Raw genomic sequence first — 19,610 nt, 5'->3', positions numbered from 1 at the left:
GCATTGTACCTTCTGACCTCCAGCAAACATTCGTTTTTAAAAAAATATATATAATACATTTTGGCTAATTTAGCTGGGGTCAGGTACCATTGGTAAAACATTTTCATCAGATTTTCTTTCAGATTATAACATGCGGTGAATTTTATGCCTACCTTCCAGTCTTTCCCACACATCCATTTGGATATTATAGCCGAAGTCCTGGGTCCATCGAACCATAACTGATTTGTTAAATTTTCATCCCACATGTTTCTCTAAGGAGCTCATGGTGGCGTACATGGTTCTTCCCCTTCTCATTAAATCCCAACAACCCTGTGAGGTAGGTTAGGCTGGGAGGCAATGACTGGCCCAAAGTCACCCAGTGTGCCTCATGGACACGTAGGGATTTGTAACCTAGTCTACCAGGTCCTAGTCTGATACTCTAACCACTACATCACACTGATCTATTAGTGCAAACCAGACCCCACACCTGCTTGTCTTCTTTCTTACATCCAGTCCAGCAGATGCCACTGCCATTCATGTCTCAGTGTTGCTATTGCAGAACTGAGTAGGGAAGAGGAGGAGGAGGAGTCTCTGTGTCTCACAGCTTTGGCTCCACCTCCTGTTGGTCTCTCTGCCCTCCACTCTACCAGCCATTCAATAGAGTCCTCAACTGGGATGCTTGCTTGGATGGAAAAGTGTGTGTGTGTGCGTGTGCGTTTATAGAAACTTGCATGGCTGGAATCTAACCTACTACACTTGGCCAGTGGTCAAGGATGGTGGAGTTGCAGTTCCATCATCACCTGGAGATCAAAGTCTGAGGAGTGTTATGTTTTTAGCAAATACCATGAGCACCACTTCTCTCCTCTAATGTGAAAATGTTTGGCATCAGCCATGACCCTGTACCTGGCATCAAAGAGGGTGGGGAGAGTGCAATTCCAGGAAGCAGGCAATTATGAGCAGATTGGATGCTTTCAGCAGTGGCTCAAAGGAATGCTGTGATGCTCCTAAGACCACTGCGGACCTACAGAAACGAATTATAACCCTCCCCATTCTAAAGGCTCCGCAATTAGTGAGGTCTACCTCCACATTCTAAATTCGCCTTTAACAGCAAAAACGGAAGGGGAGCGGTGGTGGTGGTGGAGATGCAGCCTCTTATCTCATCCGGTCTGTGCTGGTGAGCATGGCTATTCCAAAATACGTTGGCCTGACTCTGCATAGAAGTCCACGGTGATCTTAAGGGGGCACAGAGGAACTATGGCTTGCATCACGTTTGTTTCCCGGCCTTCGGCTTAGAATGATGGAAAGCGGAGCGAATCTGCTTTGGGAGCTTCAGGGCAGAGTCAGGACCCCCTGGCTCTTCTCCCCATAAACGTTCTCATCACCCCCACCTATCCCGCCGCGACAATTGCCCACGGTGGCTGCAGGGGCTTATGGGAATTGGAGTCCAATCGCATTTTCCCTCCCGCCCCTTCCTCAAGCGCTACCCACGTGCTAGGCAGGGAGGAAGCCCATTGGACGGACGAACCGGGGGACTTACTCCTGAGTGGACAGAGGCGTGGAACGCCACGCTGCCTTCATGCTTCACCGACGTCATCCAACAAGCGCCAGGAGCGGGAGTTTGTGTGTGGTGAGGGGAGTCGTACCAAACCTTTCGCCGTGACGTCACGGCCAGCTTCGGAGCGGTGCTGGAGAAAGGCAGCGAACTGATAAACTCAGCTTGTGCCCGAGTCACCGGCGGCGGAAGTGCGTCACCGCATTTCCCGGAAGTTGCTGCGGAGTCTCTTCCGGCCGTCTGAACGTGGCCTGAGCCGCAGTAGGAACCGCCGCGATGGTGAAGCCGGGATTCAAAGGCCGCGCCAGCATCAACCCCTCGCGGGCCAGCACCAACCCCGGTGAGTGGGGTGGGGTGGGCGGGCAACGGAATGGAGGGAAGGTCGCGAGGCGGTAGTGGCCCCTCCGGGCTGGATCCTGCGCTCTCCCTACGGGGTGCTGAGCCTCGGCACTGGTCCGCAGCAAAGCTGCAGGCGGAGGCCTTCCCCGGGACACCTGCAGCGCGAGAGCTTTTCTCTTTTTAGCTGCCAGTGAGCAGGTGAGGCTGCACTTGGAAGAATGCCTCATGATGCATATGGGGGCAAAAAAAGAGGTATTAATTTCTCCTGAACTGGAGGAAAGTGACAGGATCGTAGTGACTAGCACGATGAGGATGTCGACGCAGTGTGTTGCGGGTGTGCAAAAGGTAAATTCCATGATCGTTAGAAAAGGAATTGGAAATACTGTAAAGCCGCCAATGTCATAATGCCATTATGCACATCTATGGTGCTACTTCACATTGAATACTGTGAGCTGTTCTGGTTGCTTCACCTCGGAAAGGATATTGTAGAACTGGAAAAGGTTCAGAGAAAGGGCAACCAAAATGATCAAGAGGATGAAGCAGTTCCCCAAGAGGAAAGGTTGCAGTATTTGGGACTTTAGGAAAGGTAAGTTAGAGGTGACATGATAGAAGTTAATAAAAGTATACATGGGCCTGGAGAAAGTGGATAGAGAAAAGGTTTTATTCCTGTCTGATAACACTAGTGCTTGTGGACATCCAAAGAAGCTGAGTGTTGGATAACTCAGGACACATAAAATGAAGTATTTGTTAAAGCACAGAGTTAAACTTGGGAACTCACACTCGCAGGAGGCAGTAATGGCCTCCAACTTGGATGGCTTTCTAAAAGGATTAGACAAATTCACGAAGAAGAGGGCTACCAATGACTACTAGCCAATATGGCTATGCTGTGCCTCCACAGTTGGAGGCAGCAATTCTTCTGAATGCCAGTTGCTAGTATTCCACAGGAAGGGAGGTGCTCTTGTGCTTGAATCTTGCTTTTGGGTTTTGCATAGGCACCTGTATGGTTGGTTGCTGTGAGAACAGGATTCTGTACTAGCTGGAACCCTTTTGGCCTGATCCAGCAAGCTATTCTTATGGATCTTGACATAGCTGTTCAGGCACTGTCTGAGCATTGCACTACAAGGTTTTATAGTATGGCCTTAACCAACCTGGTACTCTCAAGAGGTTTGGACTACAACTCCTATCCGCCTCAGCTAGCTGAGGTGGGTGGGAGTTATAGCCTCAAACATCTGGAAGGCACCAGGTGGGTGAAGTAGTACATTGAAAAACTCTGTAGAGCCACTTAGGTCCATGGTGACAGAAGATGGTAGCATAGATGTCACAGGGGAAAAATGTTTTTCTTTTAACAGTTCCTTTTCTTCATTTTTGGTTACTTCTGTCCACGTAAGCTGACACAGGTTCCTTCATTTGTACAATTCTTCCCTTACACTAGAACTGACTGATGCTTCTTTTAATTTTTGGTCACAGTTTAGTCACCATGTCTTTCATTTTCTCTCTCCCCCATCCCCATCATGTTAGATCGGCCAAATGGCGCTGGAGGCCACAACATGCGGGACCGGGCAACCATCCGGCGCCTCAACATGTACAGGCAGAAGGAACGCAGGTGAGGCTGGGTGTGTGTGTATGCCATGAACCGCAATAAACACAGTACTGCCTGGAGGGTTTCCTAGTCAGGGCGTTGAGGTTCCTGAAATGACAAATTCATGGAGAGGACCATAATGGCTATGCTCTGCTTCCACAGCTGGAGGCAGCAATACTTCTGAATACTAGTTGCACAGGAGGGGAGAGTGCTCTTGTGCTCTGGTCCTGCTCAGGGATTTCCCATTTGTGGCATCTGTTCGGTCACTGTGAAACTAGGGTGCTGGACAGATGCCATTGACCTGATCCAGCAGGCTCTTCATATGTTCTTGTGTAAAATGGCATTTAAAGAGGACTTTTCCTGAGACCAGCAAATGTTTCACAATCATGTTTCATGAGGAAGCTTGATGTAGAAATTCAGTAAAAGGAAAGGGATTCATTTATTAGTTGGTTCAGTTTACATCTTACACTTCATCAGTTCCATTGATCTTAGAGCAGGTAAAATATTAATATTCATATTAATTTATACCCCAGCCACATTTTAACACGCTATAAAGCAGTGCTATTTTAACAAGATAAAAGTAGAACAAATATAATGCAGTGGTAAGATTGCAGCAGAGCAGCACTAGAAGCTAGTGAAGGTTTTGCTCAGCAATCCCCTCTTACCAAAAGCCTGATTGAAAAAATGATTTTTTAGAGTTTTGCGTTACATCTTCAAAGCAAATTCCATGGACATTTCTGGGAAAGAAAGGAAAAAAAACTTGTTGGCAGCCACAGGAGGGAACAGTTTGGATTGGGTCTATGCAGGAAGAAGGAAGTTCTAACCCTTTGCCCCTGTACAGCGGCCTAGATCCAAATCACCTTCTCTTGCCAGCTGATATAACATGCATAAGGGAAAAAGTACAATCTTAAGAGCTTAAGGCCTTAAGTCTTTTTCTCCATGGTTGATAGAAACTCTGGGTTGGGATAGAATTTTGATCAGGGCTGTGACATAGGGCAGAGAGTTAGGTTAGGTTGCTTCCTGCCTTTGGCAGCATGACCCGAATCCAAATTCTCTCTTCCACGGGGTTGCTTTTTGTAATATAAGAATATTGCAATATCCTGCCATACCATGTATGGTTTGCTCATACCATGTGAGGCTGTTCATTAGGTCTTGTTGGTTACAAAGTATAAAAGCACAAAGCAAATGATGAAACAAAAATAAATAAATATTTACAACCAAGTCCTTCCCTGATTTTGAGAGAACAATAGTGGCCACTCCAAAACAAGCTTCCCTTACTGCCACCTATGGAAGCAAAAAGCCTGCCATTCCTCCAGTTTTCTCCCTGTGATTTTTCAGTTTTGCCTCCTATGAAAGCCATGCTGTCCTGGAAGAAGCAGTGCTGGTTATGCAAATAAATAAAAGCAAGCAACTGCATGTGCACATCAAGTTGTGATTCTTGGAGTCTGAATTCAATCCAATAAGCTAAAGCACAATTTGTTGGTGGACTGCCTCATTCCTGCTGGGATTCTCTCTCTCTCTCTCTCTCTCTCTCTCTCTCTCTCTCTCTGTGTGTGTGTGTTTGTTTTAAAAGGCTGCTCTAGGTAGATCCTTGTGCCCTCTTAAGCAAGAGCACATACATACTCAGGATAAAAGATTATAGATTTGTTTAAACTTTTAACAAGGAAAATATTCAGCATACGGACTCTCCCTGTAAGTTTACAACACCCAGCAGTGCATCACAGGGAGCTGTTGTTGCAGGAGGTTGGACTAGATGACTTTTTTTTTTACTTTCCAGCTATGTTTCTATGATTCCGTGAAAAGAAGTTGTCTGCCCAACTGTTAGTCTGTTAGTTTTTTTTATTTACTGGTAAATCCTGTAAGTAATAAATCTACTTCTTGTATAACTTGCTGAATAGCTGGAGACCCCCAATCTGTTTCTTCTCTTCTTAAAGTAAAAATGAAAAGTGGCCCATTAGCATTAATAGTTATTCCCAGACTTTGCTTTAATTAGCATCCTTCTTATGTCAAAGCAAGAGATTAGTAAGCAGAAGTGGTTGTGATGCTCTCTCCTTCAAGCTAGTTACTGTAGTATGTGTGTTTCTTTGGTCAGGTATTCACTGCTGGAAGGGCACTTCCCCCACCCCACTTAGTTGAGACACAACTTTTGCTACCCCACCTTTCCTCAATGCCATTTTTGCCTGCTCTTCCCTCAAGATCATGTTCTCATGCTTTTCTGCTTCTGAGCTGAGCTTGAGAGCAACTAACCTATTGTTGCCCATCCCAACACCTCAGCACTTGGCAGGAAAGGGTTTTGTGCTGACTCAGCACTTCAGAAGAGGCCACATGACATGCAGGTCTTTCCCCCATCACTGAGCCCGGGGAGGCACTGCTTTTGAAAGTCCTTCTTTCTCTGTAATCTGATTCAGATACAGGTTCTGGATAAGCAGGGCTCAAGACCCTCTTGCCATCCCCTCTGCTCCCTCACCTGTTTCCCCGACATATGGGATTGGCTGGCAAGCATCACGTCGGTGCTGCCGAGGAGAGTCACAGCCGCTTTGTCGGAAACCTAGATCTGGGTGAAGCTGCCCTTCCCTCAGCTGCGAGGCTGAAGTCACTGTTGCCTCCTGTTTTCCTCAAACTTGGCGCCTGCTTCCGTACTGTCTGTAAACAAGTCGATTTCATGCCCCGTTGTGCAGCCGGCATGTGCTCTGTACCCCTGAGCAGGTGCTAAATGGAAACAGCCTTGCTGTGTCTCCCCAAACATCTCCGCCTGTGAAAGGGGGCCAAGGGTAAAATGTGGAACCTCTTAGTGATGTGTTTTTCAGAGGCTCTGCTCCATTGCTTGGCGCGGCCTGTGGAAAAGTGTCAGCCTTGGGTAACAGGCATTCTTGCCCCCGCCTCGGTAACCCCCTGCCCTCCTGCCTGACATGCAGCCAAGGAGCCCTTATTGCTTCCAGTTGTTCACCTGGAGCCGTACAATCAGCTCCCTTCTGCTCCGTCTTGTGTTTCACTTGAGCGTTTGCCCTTTCCTTCAAGCCAAGGAGCAGGGGTGGGATGGAGGGACCATCTTATTACTCCCCTGGGAGCCCTTATAGGTACGGTTTTGTTTCTGTCAAGTACATTTTCTGCAGTCTTCCAATTCCAAGCACGCTTTACAATCTTAGCTGTGTTTGCCCTCTTAATACATCGGAATCTGCGAGTCGGCTGAGTGGTCCATCTAGCTCCTTATTGCCCACACTAATTGGCACCAGCTGATTGGAGTTCTTCCAGGGAAGGAATCTGGGACCTTTGGCATGCAAAGTGTGTCCTCTGCTCCTGAGCCTTTGGCTCCTTGAGGACTGCCACTGCTGTTTTCAATTCAGAGTTGGGGAAACGGAAGCTGGAAGGGACTAGCTTCCCTCAGACAGGATCAAGCACAGGCCAGCTCTCCAGTGGCTGTTCTTTGTCTGCAGGAACAATCGTGGGAAAGTGATCCGGCCACTGCAGTTCCAGTCCACGGTGGCACCCGGCACGGTGGCAAGAGTGGAGCCCAACATCAAATGGTTTGGTGAGGCTGTTTTTGGCTGTGCTGTGGCGCAGTTTTTATTAGGATTTCTTCCTTGGGTGAAAGGCAGATGTGCAGGGACCCTGGTCAAAGAGCTGGGTTTGGATAAAGGCCACCTTGCACCTGCTCCTAAAGAACTGCTTATTTCATCAAGCCCAAGGTGTGGGAGGCACCATATTGGGCCTGGGGTGCCCCAATTTATAGTTCTCTCAATGCAGGAAACACGAGGGTGATCAAGCAGTCGTCCCTCCAGAAGTTCCAAGAGGAGATGGAGACGGTGATGAAGGACCCCTACAGAGTCGTCATGAAGCAAAGCAAGCTGCCACTCTCTCTCCTCCATGACCGAATTAAGCCTCATGTAAGTCTTCCTCTTACCACCTTGTGGTGGGGACTCTTCTGTCCCCACAGCATCCAGGGCCCCAATTTTGTTCTTTTGTTGGGTGTGGTTGTATGCATGCTGGACTCTGGGGAAGACTTCTGGGTTGCATTTCCCACCCATTCGCAGAGAAAAGCATATTCCAGTAGGCGTAAGAGCAGTAATTGTAGTAGGTGCCATTAAAGGCCTAGTGAAGGTGTGCAAATTGACTTCCGACATGCCCAGAAAAGGGGGGGCAGCCTTTGTTAGGCTTTGTTACCTGAGTGTCCATGTCCCTCCTCATCTTAGTCCATTCATGTAAACGGTGTGTCATCTTGTGATTCGCACCTGCTGAATTGCTTGTCTCTGTAAACCCCCCTCTAGACCTTTCTCCCTTCCTGCAAAACTCCCCAGTGCCTGTGGGCTGCTTCCGAGTGAGTAGGAGCCTTCCTTTGGTTGCAAGCCTGATTGGCTGGAGGAGGGCCCTGTAGAATATGATTACATTTGCAACTTATAGATGTAAATTGAGCTGCAGCATGGCTGCTATCTTTTTGCCAGGATGTGCCCAACATGCAAGGGCTCAGTAAACTTAGTGTGTGTGTGCTTGGTGTTTGTGTGCGTTTCTAGGTCCCATCTATTCCAGCACTGTGTTCTTATACTGGCCGCCTAGTTGCCCAAAGAGGAAAGCTGCAGGTGGGATCTGAGCACAAGAACCCTCTCCCCTCCTGTGGCTTCTTGCAACTGGCATTTAGAAGCATTGCTGCCTTGAACCGTGGAGGCAGAGCATAGCCATCATGGCTAGTAGCCACCAAGAGCCCTCTCCTCCATGCATTTGTCTAATCTTTTAAAGCCCTCCAAGTTGGAGGCCTTTGCTGCCCTCTGTTGCGTGCCAGGTGTGTTCATGTGGAACATGTATGCGGTCTGTGGTGTTTCTCTGGTAGCCAGATGTGGCTACGGTGCCAATTCCCAACTCCGGGCCATTGCCCAGGCCTGGCACTGAAGAGGAGGCCGTTTGGCTCTGTCCTCTGGCTTCTTAGGTCCGCCCCACAGCCTGTGCCTTTCATCTCAAGCCCAACATTCCCTCTGCTCTGGCCCACGAGCAGGGCTCTTTCTTCTACGCATACTAAGCTCTCGCCGGACAATTTTGTTTTCTCACGAGTTTCCATGTGTCTCCAATAAAAGGAAAACATCCTAAATTAAGAAAAGGGTTCTCTGTAACTTGAGTGCACATCACTTAAATGAGCAAGCCTTGCTCTCTGTAGGAGACTCGCTTCCAGGAAAAGGGCTGGCCCTTGCAGCTGGACTTTCAAAGAACAAAGCAAAATGGGAGGCAGATTCTCCCTGACAAATCTGGGCCCTGGCATGATCTGGAGCCCTCTTCGATGGAACCGAGCAGAGAGAGCCGTGGGATTTGCACCCTTGTAGCTTTAATTGCGTTGGACTGAGAGAATGGTAATTTTAATAAGAGAAATGGAGCAGGTCTTTGTGGCAAGCTCCAGGGCTGTGGCTCAGGTCTGCTGGGCTGCTGCTCTCAGAAAAAACCCCAAACAACAACAGAACAGGGGCAGTATGTTGTCCACATTAGTTTAACTTGGTAGTCTTGTTCTGAGCCAGGGCAAATGGGGTGTGACTTCTCCCTCCCCCTTGCCTTTCAGAATTCCAAAGTCCACATTCTCGACACAGAAACGTTTGAAACTACATTTGGTCCCAAAGCACAAAGGAAGCGGCCCAACCTCTCGGCGAGTGATGTGCAGTCCCTGGTGGAAAATGCCACAGCTGGAGCCAGCAGCTATGACCAAGACAAGGACAGGGATCGGGTGACAGAAGATACTGGAGTGAGGTGAGCCCCTCCTAGGGAAGGGGTTCCCTCTCCCTTCTCTTTTTTCTTTCTCTCCTCCCCTCCCCTCATGGGCCCTGTTTTGCTGAGTTAGCAAGACAGGAAATGGAGCTTTTAACCCCGATTCAAAGGCAGGGCTAACTGGTTTTTTTCCTGTCCAATGGACTGGGCTGGATCGCTCCGTCAGAACAGGCTAGCTAATTCACTAGCTGAGAGCCTGTGTGGTTTAGTGGTTACAGCATCAGACTAAGACCTGAGAGACCAGGGTTCAGATCCCCATCCATCTTACTGGGTGTCCTTGCGCCAGTCACAGCCTCTCAGCCTAACCTACCTCACAGGCTTGTTATGACACCTTCAACTGCTTCTTTGCAGGGAGGAGGCGCGAGAGGAGATCTACAAGAAGGGGCAGTCCAAGCGCATCTGGGGAGAACTGTACAAGGTAGGTGCTGTGGAAGTGTGGGAAGGAGGGCAGTTCCCATCTCTCGGGCAGGACGTGACCCAATAGCTCCCTTCACTTGCTCTCCATCCATTTGCTTCTGGGAAGGGCCTTGCAGAGGTAATCCCTGCTGTGATGCTTCCTTCAGGCTTATACAGGGGAGGCGTGATGGCAATTGGCCCTGAACTGCCAGTGTGGCGTAGTGGTTTCAATCTAGGGCCCAGGAGGTAAAGGTAAAGGGACCCCTGACCATTAGGTCCAGTCGTGACCGACTCTGGGGTTGCGCGCTCATCTCGCATTATTGGCCGAGGGAGCCGGCGTATAGCTTCCAGGTCATGTGGCCAGCATGACAAAGCCGCTTCTGGCAAACCAGAGCAGCACATGGAAACGCCGTTTACCTTCCCGCTGTAGCGGTTCCTATTTATCTACTTGCATTTTGACATGCTTTCAAACTGCTAGGTTGGCAGGAGCTGGGACCAAGCAACGGGAGCTCACCCCGTCACAGGGATTCGAACCGCTGACCTTCTGATCAGCAAGCCCTAGGCTCACAGCACCACCTGGGTCCCTAAGGGCCCGAGAGACCAGAGCTCAAATCCCTACTTGGCCGTGAATGCTGGACTTGCAAAAGTCAGCAGTCTGAATGAGTTCCCCTTCCGTGTTCTTTCCTGTTTTGAAGAGCATGAGGGCTGCCGGAGGTAGCTAGACTGCGGGGCCTGTTGGTGGCCTGAGCCAGTCTGTGGCCGTGGGTCTGGGCTGATAGGGCTGTGTAATAAATAAGTGTTAAAACATGGCAGGCAATAGGCTTCCCAGGGGGGCACCTCAGCTGAACCTATACTTTACAGATAATTTGCAGGCAGTGTTTCACTCTTTCAGCTCCACTGGTATCTTTCCACTTAGAGCTTAGCTAATTATGCAGAGCCTGCTATAACAATTCAGGAGCAACACTCAAGACAACCAAAGATCCAGCATAAACAAATAACTGGGAAGGCTTCTTTCTTCACTCATACTCACCCCCACCATGAAAAAAAAGGGGGGGGAGAGTTTTTAATTTTTATTTTCTGGTGGTGTTTATGTTGTTGGTTCCCCCTAAATAGCTTTCCTCCATATTAAAAAGGATGGGGTTTGTTTTTTTTAATTTTTTTTTTAAAAGGAGACTATCTTTTTGCTTGCTTGCCCTCCCTCCCTCCCTCTGTTAACAAAAACGGGAGAGATTGGTGGGATGGGGGCTTTTGAGAGAGCCCTGCATGAGGGGGAATGAAAGGGATAATATTTATCTGGCTGCCTTATGCTGAAATGGGAGGTTGGGTACTATGTGGGAATGATGGAGGAGGGTGTTTTTCAATAAGCGGTGCAAGCAAATTCAACAGGGCTTACTCCCAGGAAAGTGGAAATAAGCTTAGTTGAACTCTGTGGGGTTTGTGCATGCATAGATTCCACTTAGACCTTTGAGTGGGGAAGTGCATGCAACTTGACTAGTAAGATCACTTAGACTACTCTTAAATTAGTTGAAAATAGATTGAATATATTCATATCATATGGAAGTTGACTTAATATTTTTATTAAATCTACTACTTCCTTACATTTTAAGGCCCTCTGCTGTTGCAGGGAACCACAGCCCACCCTCCGCCACTGCATGGAGGTATGGTGGGACCCTCTGCTGCTGAAGGGAGGCCCAGCAAGGCCCTCCACCACTGCAGGTGTATATTGTGATATGTCGAGATATTGTGAAGTTTAGCTGGTGATATATCATGATGTTGAAAACCAGACATTGCCTAGCCCTAGTCGCTGAGATTCTGTGGAAAGTTTCCTTCTAGTCTGATGTGTGTCCCTTGCCCTCTCTGTTGCCTTCCAGGTCATTGATTCATCAGATGTTGTTGTGCAAGTGCTGGATGCCAGAGACCCCTTGGGAACCCGCTCCCCACACGTGGAGACTTACCTGAAGAAGGAGAAGCCCTGGAAGCACCTACTTTTTGTCTTGAACAAGTGTGACCTTGTGCCCACATGGGCCACGGTGAGTCTCATGAAGGAGGGGCGCTTGCTGGCAGAGCCAGGAAAGAAGGCTGCCCTTTGATGGCTTCCTGCCAAATTCCCCTGAAAATGGCCCTGCCAACCCCCGGAAGCTGCTAGGTCTGAAATAGTTCCTTGGAGTGGAGTGAAGGGTTAAGCCACAGCTCCCCTGGGTGGGGGTTCCTTGGCAAGGAAACCAATTTTGGAAGTGGGATTTGAATTTTGGAAGTGGGATTTGGACTTTTCCAAAATGCTAGACCTGCAGAGCAGGCTTTTCATGTCTGGGAGTCTTTAGCTATGATCCCTGCGTAGCAGGGCTGCTGGACTAGGTGACCCTTTGGGTCCCTTCCAACTCTACACTTCCATGATTCTGTGATTCTAAGAGCAGCTGTGCCTCATGAGGTGGGATGCTAATTGGAACACTCTTCCCTTCTAGAAACGCTGGGTGGCTATTCTCTCCCAGGAGTACCCAACTTTGGCCTTTCACGCCAGCCTCACAAACCCCTTCGGAAAGGGGGCCTTCATTCAGCTCTTGAGACAGTTTGGAAAGGTAAGGCACATCTTTGTTTCAGAGGTGCATTGCAGTGCCGCACGGTTGTTGGACTAAGGGGACTAGGCTAGTCTTCTAAATGTTCCCCTGGTGCCTCCTTCCCAAAGCCCAGGCAGCTTTTGCCTGGCTTAGGGAGGCAGGTGTGAGGCTCCGATGGGTCCAAGATCCATCTTGCCATCTTCCCAAAGCCCATCCGGTTTTTGAAAGTAGGCTGGAGGGTTCCAGCATCCTGTCAGAGCCCTGGTACTTCTTTTGCAAAGCCCGGGAATCTTCTCACTGGCTTAGGGAGGGAGGCATGATGCTCACGTGCATGACATCAGGACGTCACAATGTCACATGCATGACATTGCCGCCCCCCCCCCCATCTCCCTTGCAAGCTGGCGCCTCTGGTCCTAACTGTTCCCCTATGAAAAATTTCACCGCACGCCACTGGTGCATTGTCGGTGAAGAGCCTTGCATTTTTTTCAGGGGGGGAGGGGTTGCTGAGATGCAGTCCTTGGCAGGAGATACAGTTTCAAAAATCCCTGTGGGGTCTGGGGGTGGTGGTGGTGGGGACTTGGTTCCTGCTGTGCTAGGAAGTCTGATTTCCTGGGAGCGTCCTCCGTCTCCCCAGGAGGAAGCCATCAAGTTTCACATGAGAGATGCCAGCAGGTACCATCTTCCACTGTTGGGGACTGCACTGCATGGGTATGGCGGCTGCTGGTGGTGGGGCAAGTAGATTACTTGAACGGCTAGGCTAGCAGATGACTGTAGGTGTTTATGTGTGCCCATTGTCATTGAGAACCTCTTCCCCTCGGGCCGAAAGCCCAGAAGCCTCTGTTCTTGCACACTTGCACTGGAGCATGCTTATTTTCTGCTACTCCAGAGGGTAGACCTGAATCAGTGAATTCAAACGAACAAGGAAGGAGGTTCCAGTGAAACATGAGGAAGAACTTTCTGATGGTAAGAGTTGCTTGGCAGAGGAACAGGAAGTGCTGGACTCCTCTTCCTTGGAGGTTTTTGAACAGAGGTTGGGTTCATTAGCTGTGTTTCCTGCATTGCAGGGATTGAACTAGATGACCCTTGGGGTCCCTTCCCTTCCAACTCTATAGCAGCCCCTTCTCTCAGTGACTAGGCAAGCAGTGATGCCCCAAAGAACCTGATGTGCTGCTTCTCTGTTGGAAGAGAACGGCGGCGGCAGCAAAGGAGGTGGCACCCGTTTGGCCTCTCGCCTTGCTCTTCTCCAGAGTAAACTGGGGAAGGGGCATAGCTCAGCATTACAGCATCTGCCTTGTTTGCAGAAGGTCACTGGCAGCTCCAGGAAAGGCTGGGGGATGCTTCTTCTCTGAAACCCTGGAGAGCCATTGCAGCCACTTAGTGTAGAGTATGCTGATTCTGTTCAGGGTGGTTTCCGTTGTTCTTTGGTGAAGTTAAGGATTGCTGTGTCCTCTAAGAGAAAGAGGGCTACCGATGGCTACTAGCCACAATGGATAAGCTCTGCCCCTACAATTAGAGGCAGCAGTGGTTCTGAATACTGGTTGCTAGAAACCACAGGAGGGAAGAGCACTCTTGTCCTCAAATCCTGCTTGCAGGTTTCCCTTGGGGCCATCTGGTTGAAAACAGGATGCTGGACTAGATGGGCCAGTGGCTTGATCATGCAGCAGCTGTCCCCAGAAAACCAGCGCCCCTCTCCAGGTCGGATGTCTCCTGTTTGAGGAGGCCCAGTGGATGTTATGCCCACACACATGTCCTTCTCTCCCAACAGCTGCATGTGGACAAGAAGCAGATCAGTGTGGGTTTCATTGGCTACCCCAATGTGGGAAAGAGCTCTGTGATCAACACACTCCGTTCCAAGAAGGTCTGCAATGTGGCTCCCATTGCTGGTGAGACCAAGGTAAGTGGCCTTCTTCACCATCCCCAAATAGTGGGGGTGGGGGCTCGTGTTTAATCTCCAGTAGGCAAAGGCAAGGGCGAGTTGCTAAAGGTGGCTCTCCCCTTCCTCCTTCAATCAATACCTACTATCATCGAGGAGGAAATGCTGGCTCTTAATCTCCAGGGAACAACCCCTGAAGGTGTTTGCTTCTCCTTCCCCCAGCAGTGCTGAGGTGGGAGAGGGAGAGTGCGTTAATTAATCTCTGCTGAGCAGCCCCGGTTCAAAGTAGCTGCTGCTACGTTCATTTTCAAGTAAATAAGGAGGGCCAAGTTGATGCCATTCTTTCCTCCCACAGGTGTGGCAGTACATCACCTTGATGCGCCGCATCTTCCTCATTGACTGCCCAGGTGTGGTGTACCCCTCCGGTGACACAGAGACGGACATTGTGCTGAAGGGAGTGGTGAGTAGTGGAAGGGACAAGCGTTGAAAGGAGCAGGTGCTTCTCTCCCAGCCCAGCCCTGGTCTATTATTTATGTCACTGAATTTATATCCCACCTATTTCTCTAAAGAGCTAAAGGTGGCGTATATATGGCTTTCACTCTCCTCATTTAATTCCTACAACAACCCTGTGAGAGGCAGTGACTGGCCACCAAGGTCACCCAAGGTCCTAGTCTAACACTAACCACTACACTACTCTGACTCTCCATATTTGTTGTCTACCATATTTCATTATCAAAAAGGTGCTGAAAATCAGGATGCTTGAACTGTCTTTGCAGAGGCTTCCTGGCTCTTTAACATCTGGTGGAGGGGACACACAGGCCCATCAGAACCCCTGCCTTTGCTCATTGGAGCCACCCGGCATCGTTCTCACTGCTGCAGCTGTGCCCCAACCCAAATGCCGTGGTAATGAGCTTCTTCTCATCTCCAGGTTCAAGTGGAAAAAATCAAGTGCCCGGAAGACCACATCGCTGCCGTGCTAGAAAGGGCCAAGCCGGAATACGTCAGCAAGACGTACAAAGTGGACTTCTGGGAGAATGCAGAGGACTTCCTCGAGAAGCTGGCCTTTCAGATGGGGAAGCTGCTCAAGGTGAAGGAGGAGAGCCTGCCTTTCCTTCCTGGGGATTGTGGGTGGAGGGTTATACGGCCAGGCTGTCATGGAGGAAGTCACTTTCCTGGGCCAGCTAGCTGCTGAACTGCAATTTGATTGGGGAAACCCTGTAGCTCAGTGGCAAAGCATCTGTCTTGGAAGAAGAAGGTCCCAGGTTCAATCCCCAATGGAATCTCCCAAGTAGGCATGGGAAAAATGTCCTCTCTCAAATCCCAGAGAGCCGTTGCTAGTCAATGTAGACAGTACTGAGCTAGTTAGAATAAATATAAGGCACCCTCCTAGGTTCCTTGTAGGCGTATACTTGGGAAGCGATGCCAATAATAGGAAAGTGTTTCATCAGAGGAAGAATGAGAAGAGCAGGCAGGCACTCTTTGGTGACTTCTCTCGTTCCAGGAATCCATCCATCCAAGTGACAGGTGATGGCTACATGGGGAAAGGTATGCTTGTGGGGTTCTAGAGAAAATGGGGTTGCAATCTATCCCCCATAAGTATCCCCACCTTGCTGTAGCCAGAACCTGCCTCTTGCGATCTCAATAATGAGACTCCACCTTTCCTTTTAGAGAGTTTGAGCAGAGAGGCCCCTTTTTCACAAATGTCTTAAGCTTTGTGGGTCTGAAAGAACTGTCCCACTGCCATTTCAGGGAGGAGAGCCTGATGTGAGCACAGTGAGCAAAATGGTGCTGAATGACTGGCAGAGAGGCCGAATTCCTTTCTTTGTGAAGCCCCCAAATATGGAGCAGGGCCCCCAGGTAAGAGCTGCATGTTTAAGGTGGGTGAGGAAAGGTGCCATCTGATTTCTCAGTCCCAGAGCGGTCGCACCCGGAATTCTTCTTTGGAAAACAGAAAAGATGGGATATAAATCCTCAAAAAAAATACATTGATTTTGAACAATATGTAACGTAAACTAGTGAGCAATATCTAAGCAAGTGGAGCAGAATTGATTTCCCGGTCCTCATTTGGATGGCAAGCAATTCTTGGACTAATAAAGCATCAGAAAACAGGGTGATCTTACTGGCCAAGTGATTTTACTCAAAGGGGGGGGGGGGGCAAAACGTTCCCATTTGCCCTCAAGGTAAAAAGGACAGGACAAATGAAAATAAGACAGCACTTAAGACCAGGCTAGTCCCACTGATTCAGTGTTTTTTTTGGGGGGGGGAGGGGTCCTACATCAAACAACTTCCACTTCTAAAATCACAGTTGAAGGTGATGCTTTCTTTAATTCTAACAGAAGTCATTGCTGTTTTGTTTACTAGTTCTTTGCTGCAAACCAAAACCATGAAGACAATAAGACCTCCCCCACCCCACCCCCCAAAATAAAATAAATTCAGGTGATTTTTGCAAATATAAAGGGATGGTTTCTAAAAGGAGATCTGGGTCAAGCCAAATTCTCTAATCTGGAATCCCTGGCTCTTAATCCTAGAGACCGGGGGTGGGGGAAGCACTTGGTAGTGTTTAATGTGGAAGGAAAATCAAAGAGCATCTCTAATCTGCATTCTGATCACTTTTTGAAGCTGGACCCTGCTGAGGTGCAATTATAGACCCAGTAGTGTGAAGTAAGATGTTCTGGAGTGGAACTGACACATTGGCATGTGAGTGTTGGTAATTGTGGCTCCCAGAGATGCTTCCTTCCCTTCATCTTCCAGCCCACAGGTGCTGCTTTGGAAGTGCCCGCAGCTCCCAGTCTGAGCGAGAGCCCTGGGGAGAGCCTTGTTGCGACGGAGACAGCTGCAGCAGAGCCCAGGGGTGAGGAGGGCCCCCCGCAGGCAACGAAATGGCCCTTGTCCCATGTGCGGCAGAACTTTGGGAAGCTCCACGTGGCCCCTCAGTTCTTGAAGGAGGACCTGATCCCCGTGGATGTGCTTGATGTTGACGGGACGGACAGTGATCCAGAGGAGGAGGTGGAGGAGGAAGATGAGGAGGAAGGGCATTTCAAGCTCGGCAAGACAGATAACAGGCCCTCTGGCAAGGAAAGCGCCAGGCAGGACCCAAAGGCAGTGCTGAAGTCCCTGGATGAGAAGATTGCAAAGTACAAGAAATTCTTGGACAAGGCCAAGGCCAAGAGGTTCTCGGCAATAAGGTAGTGGCTTTTGCGCTGTCCCTGGAAGTGGATTGAGCTTGATAGTTACATGGGTGTAAAAGTCCAAAAAGTGGAGGCTAAGCTTCTGTCCAGTCATTAAATTGCCTTTCCTACCCAGCAGCAGCTGAGGCAGTCCAGCTGGCCACAACATGCCATGAGCAGAGATTAGATGACTTGGCCGAGCCACATACTGCAGAGGAAGGCTTGTGCTGTCCCAGGCATTGCTTGGCCCCCCCTATCCCCAGCCTTGATTTTGGGAGGTGGTTTTGCTCCATCAGCGAGTACTCTTCTGGGGACAAAATTGCATTTGCGACAAGGCTAGTGTGCTTTTGTGCCACAACCTTCAGTGCATCTCTCTCCCAGAGTATGAGACATGTGCGACTCCTGCAGAGGTGGATGGTATTGCTAAATTGTGACTGCTTAGATGGCAAGGTCTGTGTGTGTCTGTGTCAGAATGTCAGCTGTGTGCAGGTTTTTGCAAGAGCCTAAATGCCCACCTCCTTGCCTTGCAGAATCCCCAAAGGACTGAGTGAAAAAGTCTTTGCAAAATCACAGTTGGATTCTGGTGCAGTTGCAAGTGATGAAGCTGCAGGTAGGTTGGCTCTGTTAGCACTGGGAGGTCTCCATCTGAGAGCTCACCCACAAGAGGCCCGTCCTGCCTGTAATCCCATGGTGGGAGGGGATGGCCTGCTCCCGGCTGTGCTCCTTCTTCCACTACGCAATCCTGAGTGTCTGGGAAACACACTGGAAGCTCTATATCAAGGGAGGTGTCAATTATTAATAATAATATTTATTAAATTTATATAGTGCCCTTCTTCCAAGGATCACAGGGCACTTTACAGTAACAATACCCACCCACTCCCATTTAATAAGGCCATAAATTGTTTCTTTAGTCAAAGGCGTGGGAGAAGAGGAATGTTTTCACCAGACGACTAAAGATATATAATGAAGGCTCTAGGAGAGTCTCCCTGGGAAGAGCATTCCTCGGATGGGAAGCCACAGCAGAAAAGGTCCATTCTCGTGTTGCCACCCTCTGGACCTCTTATATTCTGTGGACTGGGCTGTCCTCAGCATAAGCAGTTGCAGGAAGACCTTACGTCTTTGGGCAACCACTAGCCCCTCATCAGTGCTTGGCAGTTTGAAAAAGCTCCAGCCATTGGCCCAAGCAGAACCACAAGTTTCTGGAGCTTTTTGCCTCACACGTTCTTGAAATGCTGCTTTTAGGGAGCCCGAGGAAAGCTGAGAAAAGAGGACGGCCAGAGGATGGTGAACAGGACCAGGGTGCCTCTCCTGAGAAGGTTTGCAAGAAACAGAGTTCCAAAGAGGTAGGTGCCAACAGCATCTTTCTGTAGCTCCCCCAGTTTCAGGGCAAAGTTCAAAGGGGGGGGGCTTTTGCAGCTTATGCACAAAAATCTGTACAGCATGTTACATGGAAGGGAAAATATTCACTGCCCACCATTTGTTCCTTTTAAATAACAAGTTTCTAGTTCTCTTTAACAAGAATTTGCCCATTCATTTGCACATGGCAAAATGGCATAGGCTGTGACAGCAGTGGTGATGCTTTCATTTGGCTGACTAAAGTGGGGAGGGGTCAAGGAATGTTCCCTCTTCCACAGTCACACTGTGCAAAGAGGTTCTCCTATGTCCCCACTGCGTCTGATGGGTGAGCAGGGAAGAAGAGATTGTCCAATTAAAAACAAATTGCTAAAGAGGGTAGCACAAACTTTTTTTGCTTCTTTCACAGAGGAGAAGAGCAGAGCGGCAGCAGCACTCAAAGAAAGTCGGCGTCCGATACTATGACACACATAATGTCAAAAACAAAAACAGGAACAAGAAGAAACCCAACTCAGCAGGGCAGAAATCAAAAACTAAGAGAAATAAACACAAGTAATAGTTTTGTGATCTAGACGCCTTTGTCCAGTTTTCTGACTGAAAATAGGGCTTCAGCTTTAGCCCACATAAGTTGCATTTATGCGGTATTCCTGTGCTCTCAAACTATAGGTTGTCCAATGTTAAGGGATATGTTTCCTGTGTGTTTTTACCAGATGGAGAAAATTTTATATAGAACCTTGAACTTGCAGATGCTCCTGTAATTGGAGCTACAAATGATTGATGGAGCACATACCTGCATGTAAATAAACAAACCTGCCATAAAAGGAGATGGGATCAGTTAGCTCTGCTTCAGTGGGAAGAGTTTGACCCATGTTAAACCTCTGGCTAGGAAATTAAGAAATGAATCAGCAGCAAGTAAAACTGCTCATTTCCTGAGTTAAACTATGGAGCTCACCCAAACACAAGGCAGTGATAGCCACTAACTTGGATGGGTTTAAAAGAGGATTAGACAAATACATGGAGGAGGAGATGGCTATTGGTGGTTACTAGCCATGATGGCTATGCTCTGCCTCCACAGTTC

The 19,610-nt window shown here is 48.9% G+C and overlaps 1 protein-coding gene across 1 annotated transcript; it reads left to right on the top strand.

Annotated features, from left to right (window-relative positions):
- Nucleotides 1-1,538: 1,538 nt before the first annotated feature.
- On the top strand, nt 1,539-19,099 carry GNL2 (G protein nucleolar 2). Its single transcript, XM_035117175.2, has 16 exons — nt 1,539-1,871; nt 3,389-3,473; nt 6,884-6,978; nt 7,194-7,333; nt 8,986-9,170; nt 9,540-9,606; nt 11,456-11,614; nt 12,047-12,160; nt 13,905-14,033; nt 14,368-14,472; nt 14,941-15,099; nt 15,762-15,869; nt 16,764-17,197; nt 17,710-17,789; nt 18,422-18,522; nt 18,942-19,099. Exons 1-16 carry the CDS (start codon nt 1,808-1,810, stop codon nt 19,086-19,088), a joined length of 2,172 nt encoding a protein of 723 aa, XP_034973066.1. The 5' UTR covers nt 1,539-1,807; the 3' UTR covers nt 19,089-19,099.
- The last annotated feature ends 511 nt before the right edge of the window (nt 19,100-19,610 follow it).

Source organism: Zootoca vivipara, chromosome 6 (genome assembly GCF_963506605.1).
Source record: "Zootoca vivipara chromosome 6, rZooViv1.1, whole genome shotgun sequence".
Lineage (NCBI taxonomy): Eukaryota > Metazoa > Chordata > Lepidosauria > Squamata > Lacertidae > Zootoca > Zootoca vivipara.
Note: the sequence above shows the minus strand (reverse complement) of the source record. Positions and strands in the feature narration are given on the sequence as shown.

Excerpts from the sequence above, each read along its gene's own strand:
- GNL2 (XM_035117175.2), top strand. The coding sequence starts at position 1,808 with ATGGTGAAGCCGGGATTCAAAGGCCGCGCCAGCATCAACCCCTCGCGG. Across the intron at positions 6,979-7,193 it reads GCCCAACATCAAATGGTTTG|GAAACACGAGGGTGATCAAG; the intron begins GTGAGGCTGTTT and ends CTCTCAATGCAG. Across the intron at positions 7,334-8,985 it reads ATGACCGAATTAAGCCTCAT|AATTCCAAAGTCCACATTCT; the intron begins GTAAGTCTTCCT and ends CTTGCCTTTCAG.